This window comes from Oreochromis aureus, linkage group 4, assembly GCF_013358895.1.
Source record: "Oreochromis aureus strain Israel breed Guangdong linkage group 4, ZZ_aureus, whole genome shotgun sequence".
NCBI lineage: Eukaryota > Metazoa > Chordata > Actinopteri > Cichliformes > Cichlidae > Oreochromis > Oreochromis aureus.
In genome coordinates this window covers 13,069,766-13,078,973 of record NC_052945.1, presented here as the reverse complement: position 1 = coordinate 13,078,973, position 9,208 = coordinate 13,069,766, and the positions used below count along the sequence as shown (strand labels likewise).

The window sequence follows — 9,208 nt, the reverse complement described above, 5'->3', positions numbered from 1 at the left end:
TGTGAAGCTCTTACCTACAGCAGCAACCTGCTGATGGCGTTGCACGAAACAGCGCCTCCGTCAGGTTTCACGGTTCCCGTCAGGAGAAAGGATATCGACATTCCTGAGATATTTTAAGGATGAATTTGGAGGCCAGCTGGTCCAGTGGGCTCTAATCCTCTCCTAATCTCTCCTTTCAGACTGAGAGGGGCACAGAAAATGTAGTCTGCTTCGGGCCTAATCTGTGCTAGTCAGAGTTTCATGTGGACACTCTGTAAGAGCACTGAAGCGTTTTCTGAAAAGCGTAGACCTGCTGTGGAAAATTACTCTTATAGTACAGTAGTGAGTCACATTGAGGAGGTGCCCCTTGCTATTTTGTATGTAGCCTAATATCTGCAATAGTGTTTCAGTAATATAATGTTCAGTAACCACAGTTTGACATGTGATTCAGAGTGTTTTATCTATTAAAGAAAGGACAGATAAGGCATGAGAAAGTTAACTACTGGCGTAACCCTATCTATTCAGGGACATACACTCACTGGGCACTTTATTAGGTACACTTTGCTAGTACAGGATTGGGCCCCCTTAATTCTCTGTGGCACAGATTCACAAACCCACCTCATCCCAGTGGTCTATTGAGATATTGAGATCTGTTGAATCTGTAGACGGTATTCCTGAACTCATTATCATGTTCCAGCAACCAGTTTGAGATGATCTGCACTTGGGAACATGGCATGTTATCTTGCTGGCAGTATCCATGTTACATCCCCACGAAGGAAGTCTAGGGGTGTGAGTGTGGGGGCTGGTAACAAATGGGTCCAGAACAGAATGAAAAGGAAAGCAGACAGAGATGTTTAGCATATAATATGGTTTTATTACAAATAATCTTAACACAAAGAGTCGGCAACACTGCTTTATCAATAAGGCCAAAAAGAAAAGAAGAGGTTGAAAACAACAAAGGAAACAACTACCAAACAAAAAAAAAAAACTTCACAACACGAAAAGGCACTTCCCACTTCTCACTCAACTTAACTCCTCACCACGGGAAGACATTTCCAGGGCCCGTCAACTCACTCAACTTAAAACCACAGGCAGGACAAACACGCAATGGGACCTTTCCAACACCTAGAAAGACAGTGTAGAGCCATAGGGGAAAACCACCTGCATCACACAGTTCTTCCCCAGCCTATATAATCTCAAAGAGGTGATTGCTGACTGAGTCCAGGTGCCAAACGGGGGTAATGAACAGCAGGTGCATCCTGGCCAGAGGGCAGAGTGAAAGAGAGACAGAGGGGTGGGAGGGGCAAGAGAGGAGGAGGTGGAGAGAGAAGACCACGCCCACACAAGGGCAATTTCAAGAGGAGGCCCTGCTTATGACAAGGGTCATAAAGGGATGGACATGGTCAGTAATAAAACTGAGGTAGGCTGTGGTAGTTATACGATGTTGCATTTGGCACAAAGGGGCCTAAAGTGTGCCAAGAAAATATCCCCCACAACCATGAGATCCTGAACTGCTAATATGGTTCTTTCATGCTTTTCACATCACATTCTGACCCATCTGAATGTCTCAGCAGAAATCAAGACTCATCGAATCCAATTTAGGTGAGCCTGAGTGAATCACAGTCTCAGTTTCCCATTCTTAACCGTCGGGTTTAGCATCCAGTGTGATCTTCTGCTGCTGTAGCTCATCTCCTTCAACGTTCAATGTGGGGGGGTTTTATTTGTAGCAAGTAACAGGTGGCTATTTGAGTGACTGTTCCCATCAGCTAGAAACAGACTGGCTGTTCTCCTCTGACCTCTGGTAACAACTAGGCATTTTATCCCTGAGACTCAGCTTGAGATTAAAGCAATCTCTCATCGTTCAATAGTTTCTGTTTTGGAGACCATTCTCTGTAAACCCTAGAGGTGGTTGGGCAGAAAAATCCCAGCATATCAACAGTTTTTGAAGCTCTCAGAACCTGGCAGCAAGGCTTGCCATGTTCAAAGTCAAATGCATTGAGCTAACTGACTGATTAGATTATTTGCTTTAACAATTTGGTTGGACATTAGGCTGATTGCAGACCAGATATGGGGGTAGAAGAAACATTAAGAACAAATAGCTCTTCTGGTGTCTTGTTGTATTTTCTACTTATTTAGTAGTGACCACTAAAGGGTGCAACAAGCAATTGTAAATTTGGAGACCTTTTCTGTTTTTTGTGTGTTTCTTTGTTGTCCAATAAATGAGCATTACGTGTAAAACAGTATCTTTTTATTGGAGTCACTGTTATATATTTCACTGCTAGTTTTATCAGGAAGTTTATTTTACAAAAGAAAGCTTCTGTAAGCAAGTTCATTAGGCTAATAGCCTACAGTTTATGTAAGCTGCTATAAATGCCTACAGTGACAGCCCAGTAATAAATAACATATATAATAAAACTGGAAGAGAGAAGCAATTCAATGATGATTTTAAAAGGCACGCTGTTTTTAGAGCAATGTATTTGATTTAACATCTATCTAAATGTTGCACTTGGCCATGTTTTCTGGGCTGGGATCAGTGTTGGTGAAACTGTTGCGAAGCCATGAAACTACCATGTACTGGAAGTTAATACCCTATAGCAGAATGTAAAAATGTCAAGGAGATTTATATTTTATCTGACTTGTTATCAGCGCTCAGTTCAAAAACCTGCATGTCTGATAGTGTGGAGGTGCATTCATGCCTATGGAGTTGGAAGCTTACACATGCAGAAATGTATACAGAGGTTTTAGAGCAACATATACTCCCATGCAGGCAATGTCTTTATTATTTCAGTCTATATTAATATGCACCCTATGTCTATATTAATCTCCCAACTTATTTCAAGAAGATAAATCTTGAAATATTGAAATAAAACCCTAGTTTTGAAAAAGTCAGGACGCTGTGTAAAATGTAAATAAAAAAAGAATGCCATGATGTGTTTTTTATTCACAGCAGAACATAAAGCATATCAAGTGCTTGGAGTGACAAAATGTACCATTTTAAGAAAAATGTTAACTTATTTTGACTTTAATGGCAACAACACATCTCATACAAGTCGGGAAGGGGACAAAAAAAAGCTAATTAAGTTAACTGTCAACAGGTCAGGAACATGTTTGGGTATAAAAAGAGCATCTTAAAGGGGGCAAAGTTTCATGGAAGTAAAGATGGGCAAATGTTTAACTATCTGCAAAAAATCAAAATACATTATTGAACAATGTCAGAATAATGTTCTTCAATGTCAAATTCTAAAGGCTTGGGATATCTCACCACCTACGGTACATAACATCATCAAAAGAGTCTGAGAATCTGGAGAAATCTCTGAAAAAAACTAAAAACCGTAATGTTTGTGCCCTCGGGTGTCACTATATTAAAATGTTTCTATCAGGCATGTTTCTATCATGGAAGTCACTGAATGGCCTCAGGAACACTTCAACATGGTATGTCCATGTCCACAGTTCACCATCCAGAAATGCAGGTTAAAGCTCTATCATGGAAAAAAGACGCCACATGTGAACAACATCCAGAAATACTTCTCTGGGTCAAAGGTCATGGTAATGGACTGAGGCAAAACAAAACAAAACAAAAACAATCCAAACACAAAAACCCAAATTGAACTACAAATAGTACAAAGAAGACCCAGGACTGCTGAACATTCCTCTCCCCAAGTTCCAGCAGCTGGTCTTCTCAGTTTCCAGATGTTTATGGACTGTTGTTAAAATAAGAGGGAATGCTGCATATGGGTAAACATGACTCTGTCCCACTTCTTTTGAGAAATATTGCTTCTATCAAACTCAAAATGAGCTAATATCTTTCTTAAAATGCTACATTTTCTCAATTTAAGTATTTGCAATTGCATTCTGTTTTTATTTGTATTTTACATCCTGGCCTTTTCAGGATTGGGGTTGCAAGCTGGAAAAAAAAGTTGCATGCCAGCAAAAATGTCTGTGAATTTTGTTTTATTAAAAAAATTAAATATTTTATATGGGCCAAGTGGGAGTATTAGAGCATTGCTTTGTGACATTCTAAAATTCTGCATACAACAGCTTATTTAAAAATTTGTGAATTTGTGAAGTATATAGTTCTGACTTCTGACTACACCTCACATATTCAAGTTTTACGAGTTCAGATTCAAAGCTTAAAAATTAGAGCTAGATTTCATGTTTTTCACCAGTGAACTGAAGACCCTGCTTCTCTGTGGCCATAAACCTGTCCTTATAAGAATCTACCTGGGGATAGAGATTGCAATGAATGCCATGTCTTTTTGTAAACAAATTTGGATTTCCTCTGCATTCAATGGGGTTTCAAACATTGTAACACTTTAATCACTATGTTGGTACCTGGTATAGGTGCAGTTGAAACCTTGCAAAAATGTACTTAATCTGTTAGTTTAATGGCACGAACTCACTACTCCTCAATACTGGGTGTGACTCCATAAAGTTTAGATAATTTAGATAATTTCATCACCTCCCTGCCCAAGCATTTATGATGAACTGCAGTCATTAACAGCGCCAATAAAATGCCTCAGTCACTGAGTTGGTACATCAGAGTTTGAGGCCACGTTACAGAAATACTTCCAGCCTGATTTACTTTGTTTGTGGTTGAAATAATTACAATAATAATCAATCTGTAGCTTGTTTATTGTGGGTTCGGGCTTTTGTAGTTGTGCAACTAGGGGTCAGTAGAGGCACTTTGCCTTCCTTTTGATCAAGGCCACCCTTCTCCTCTGTTTCCATCATACGCGTGTACAGCTTGCCGTAGACGCGCTGAAACCTGGGTAATACAGTCAAAGCGGCGGGAGAGCGGCAATTTATTCCCAGATTTATGAGCAATTATATGATAGAAATATTGTTTTGGTGAGTAGTGTAAGCCTAGTCCTATAAGTAAGGCCTGCGTTTCGTGAAAGCACAGGTGTGTGATCCATAATAATTGTGGTAACCGTTTGTGTTGCGAGAGTGTTGCTTTTTAAGGTTTCCCCGGGAAACTGCCCATTCTTACCGCTCCAGAAAATATGGCGAAGGTACAGGTGTTGAATGTGGCTGTCCTAGACAACCCGAGTCCTTTTGGAAACCCCTTTCAGTTTGAAATAACCTTTGAGTGTATGGAGGACCTTGCTGAAGGTTGGTATCATTGCATAACAGCTGTCATTATCGCTTGTGTGAAGCCACAACATTAGTCTGCTAACAGCTACACAGTATTAGCTGTAGTAGCTAACTACTTTTTGTTGAAGTGTAAAGGGTAACGTTGCTTAAAGGTAACATTAAAGTTGCATAACAGCATGGCTTAAAGCCATAACAAGGAGAGTGGACGCTTCTCGCACGTCCTGTGGTATTTATGAATATGGTAAAGCAAACTATTATCATTATTTCCATTAAGGAAAAAACAAACAAGTTCAGTGCTAATTAGTCAACGTTTTAATGTTTGTGCGTAAAAATGTAAACAAAATATAGCTCTATTCAAGGATGGAAATCTAAAAATGTTGTTTTGTTTCTTTGCATTTGTGTGTGTGACTTAATGTGGACAGGTTCTTTGTACGAGCACACTACCAAACTGATTTTATAAAGCTTTTGAACATTAAAAACCATTATGCACATTAACCTACATGTTTACATCTGTTCATCAGCTGATCATTTCTTTGCTTAACAGGCTGATTTTTTTGACACAAAAATAATATTTTTGTCACATCATATTTTTCTAATGAAGCACTTTATTTTACTATTTCCTGTTTATAGACCTGGAGTGGAAGATCATCTATGTCGGCTCAGCAGAGAGTGAAGAATATGACCAAATCCTCGACTCTGTGCTGGTTGGCCCAGTACCTGCTGGGAGACACATGTTTGTGTTTCAGGTATAATTAGTTGACACTCAGAAAAAGTAGGCACTATTTGTGACTAATCTGACCACATCACAACAGCAGTGGAGCTCCACAGCTCCACATATATTAATAGCTTTTTGTTGTTGTTTGTTTGCTTGCTTGTTTATCAGGCGGATGCCCCAAACACTGGATTGATTCCTGAAAGCGATGCAGTTGGTGTTACAGTAGTGCTGATTACCTGCACGTACCGCAGCCAAGAGTTCATTCGCATTGGTTACTATGTGAACAACGAATACACAGACCCAGAGCTGCGTGAAAATCCTCCAATCAAGCCAGACTACACACAGGTTAGGATCATGACTGATTTCTGAGATGCAATGCTAGCACGACTGCCTATTTTGAATGTTATTGGTGTAAATAACACTCTAAAGGCCTATTTCCACTGAACATTTATGATTGCAGTCAAATTAAAAACCACCACAGCTTATTTGGCTATTAGAAGTAGACCTAAGTACCCTGAGAATCTAAAATGAGTCCTTTTTGGAAATAAATCTGAATTTCACTGGCCTGTTAGGTTGACAGTTGAAAATTTTGATGAGAAATGCATCGCTCGTTGTGACGCATGCACTGGAGGCAGACCATCGCTCAGTTATATTGAAGTTTTTTGGTACCACTGGGAAATTACAACATTTTTTGCTGTAATTGAAAGAAGAAACAAACAAAAATGACTAATTCTTCAGATGTTATTAAATGAAAATTTACTATTAATTATTGAATTTCCAAAAATGGAAACTATTTCATAATTATTGCAGAGGTAATGTGCCAAGAAGCATACTACAGCAGTACTGATTTCATTTTGGCGTTTTCACCTGCTCTTGTGTCAATCACAGATGTTTATTTTGTACACAGAAAATGTTTAACATCTACATACATATTTTGGATAATGCTCAAGTCAGTGGAGAGTGACTTTTTACACAAACTGGATTTTCATTACTTCAAATAGGTAGGCTTTGGTATACTTTGTAAAGGCTGGCCTCATTTAACCTTTATTTTCTAAACCTGAATCACATTTTGAATAAGATTTTGCTGATTTTTGTTACGATTATTTCCTCCATTTCTTGAAATATTTACTGTGCTGCAAAAACGATCCTAAAGGAGATTTTTTTTCCACACCCATTTTTAATAGTGTTTTGTTCATTAAATACTCCTACGGACATATCTTTGCTACCATAAAGCTCAATATGAATATGTCCACGGCAGTTGTTTCCAAAACAAGTGTGGCGTTTCTTTGCATAGGTCAAATACTGACTTGTATGACAAGTTTGCAGTTAAGGTTTCTTTTGATGAGTCTTCCATGTAGGACCAGTCTGGACTACATTTCCAGCTCATTTGCACTAATTTAGGGGTTATCTTTTCCCTTTCTGCCCAAGAGATGTCTAGTTTTTGGAGATCCTTACAGGATTAACTACAATTCCTGTGAAACAAATTACAGTGTTTTAACATTTTAAAAGAACACTATCTACTTTGAGTGACTCAAAATTGGACCATGTCATTTGCCAAAGTAGACTTGTTGTTGTTCTACATTAGCTTAGTGCAAGAGTTACGTTGTATTTGCAGATAACTTCAATGGGATTTTATTCTAAAAATCAACCCTACTTTTTTTCATGCAGAAATTAATCAAATATCTAATTGAAAATGAAATATGTAATACGCTTTGCAACTATTACCATACATATGGAGCAGCATGGTGCACTACTGAAGCCCTGAAGTTGAAGCCTTTAATTCAGCAAAGCTTGCACTTTGGAACAAAAAGCGTTGTGAAAGTTCGATTATGACATTCCTTCAGTGGCTTATTCCTTCAGTAATAAGCCACTGTGAGATTTGTGGTAATAGCAAAGGGTTTTGATTGAAGGTGTCAAATTTTTAAGGTGGCTGACATTTGTGATTAAAACCTTTCACTTACAAATGCAAAAAAATATCTAAACAGATTACACCGATTACAGCTGCAAAGTTCTTGTTTCCTCTGGGAGTTTATGTGATTAGCTATTGTGAAGAAAAAAAAAGGCCACACTGTGCCTTTGTACTACTGGGTTCACTCTTTCCTGCCCTGAGTCTAGAAAGCACATGGAGTCAGATGCATTTACACCAGCTCTGTGCCTGTTTTGACGTTGGAGCTAACAGAAAATCAATTAGTAGTCAGGGTAAATGGTAAAGATTTTCAAATGCTGCCAGATAAAGTTGTTTTTTTTAAATGTTCATGTACACTTCTAATATCACACTTGGTCTTAAATGTTACACTAGTGTACACTAGTATAGTACACATTAATTAATGTCATATTAATGTTATTTAAAAGTTACATTATTTACACTGACATGCAGAAATAACACAAATACACGACTAAGATGAAATAAAACTGCCTTAAATTGTGGTCCAAAATGATTTTATTAAAGATGCCGTGTTAGGTATTCCTAAAGAACTTGTGCAAAGAATTTATTTTTATGTGTTTCCTTTTTCAGCTCCAGAGAAATATTCTAGCTTCAAACCCACGTGTTACCAGATTCCATATAAACTGGGAAGGCTGCGCAGAGCGAATGGAAGACTCTGAAAATGTGGATCCTTCTTCAAACTCCATGCTCCCGCCATCCTGTCTCCCTGGCAAGGCCCCACCTTTGGGTGTACTCCCAGATAACTCTATGGACTGCTTATAAAGATGACCCCTGCCCTAAAAAGGTGACGATTCACAGCCCGAAACCTTACTTTTGAACAATGCCTATGGACATTCAAGTGGGAATAACGGATGTGTACACATCCCTGCCTTATAGCTGCCCTTTGTTTTCCTGAGACTTCTCAAACATGAGTTCTCACCCTGGGTTTCAAACAAGCATTTGTTCCAAGGAAGATTATGAGCGTCTGACTGGAATGAGTGTTATTTATAGTTGGATAGTTCTTTCCAGTGTTGAAAGCAGTATTGCAGGAAACCTCAACTATGAAGCGATAAAACGGAACTGAAACGTAACAGAAAGCTGTTGAATGATCCACCTTACTTCCTTTCTTGGTGCAGAATGGACTTGTACCTGTTTCTGAAGATTTCAGCACTGAAGCAATAGGCAATTAAATTGCAGTTTGATAATCTGCCATTTTATTTGTGTTCACAGTGCACTTACACTTACTTTTCCCATTTGAATGTGGAGTTTTGTATGGCTTATATCGCTTACTTCATGGTTTTTTCCTCCTTTTATTTTGTAATTTTGTGTTCCAAATAAAAAAAACGGTGTTTTTGTTATATATCTGTATGAGTGGGTTTCTAATAATTACTCGGATTCAGTCTCCACTTGTTAGATATCGGTAACAAGTGGTAGGTTGAAGTATATTCCACACCTGTACTTTTATCATATGCAAGCTCAGTATCACAAGTACAAGT

General features: G+C 38.4%; 1 protein-coding gene across 2 annotated transcripts; it reads left to right on the top strand.

Annotated features, from left to right (window-relative positions):
• Positions 1-4,729: 4,729 nt before the first annotated feature.
• On the top strand, positions 4,730-9,070 carry asf1ba (anti-silencing function 1Ba histone chaperone). Of its 2 annotated transcripts, none has more exons than XM_039610659.1 (5): positions 4,730-4,882; positions 4,978-5,091; positions 5,704-5,819; positions 5,957-6,133; positions 8,304-9,070. In XM_039610659.1, the coding sequence occupies exons 2-5, from the start codon at positions 4,983-4,985 to the stop codon at positions 8,493-8,495; spliced, it is 594 nt and encodes a 197-aa protein (XP_039466593.1). In that variant the 5' UTR covers positions 4,730-4,882; positions 4,978-4,982; the 3' UTR covers positions 8,496-9,070. The 2 variants fall into 2 exon arrangements, with proteins under 2 accessions (XP_039466593.1, XP_039466594.1); XM_039610660.1 differs by having other exon boundaries at positions 4,731-4,827.
• The last annotated feature ends 138 nt before the right edge of the window (positions 9,071-9,208 follow it).

What these genes read in the sequence shown, in the direction of transcription:
- asf1ba (XM_039610659.1), top strand. Translation starts at nt 4,983, where the DNA reads ATGGCGAAGGTACAGGTGTTGAATGTGGCTGTCCTAGACAACCCGAGT. An exon ending in GACACATGTTTGTGTTTCAG is followed by an intron (nt 5,820 to 5,956) that starts GTATAATTAGTT and finishes CTTGTTTATCAG; the next exon opens with GCGGATGCCCCAAACACTGG. An exon ending in TCAAGCCAGACTACACACAG is followed by an intron (nt 6,134 to 8,303) that starts GTTAGGATCATG and finishes TTCCTTTTTCAG; the next exon opens with CTCCAGAGAAATATTCTAGC.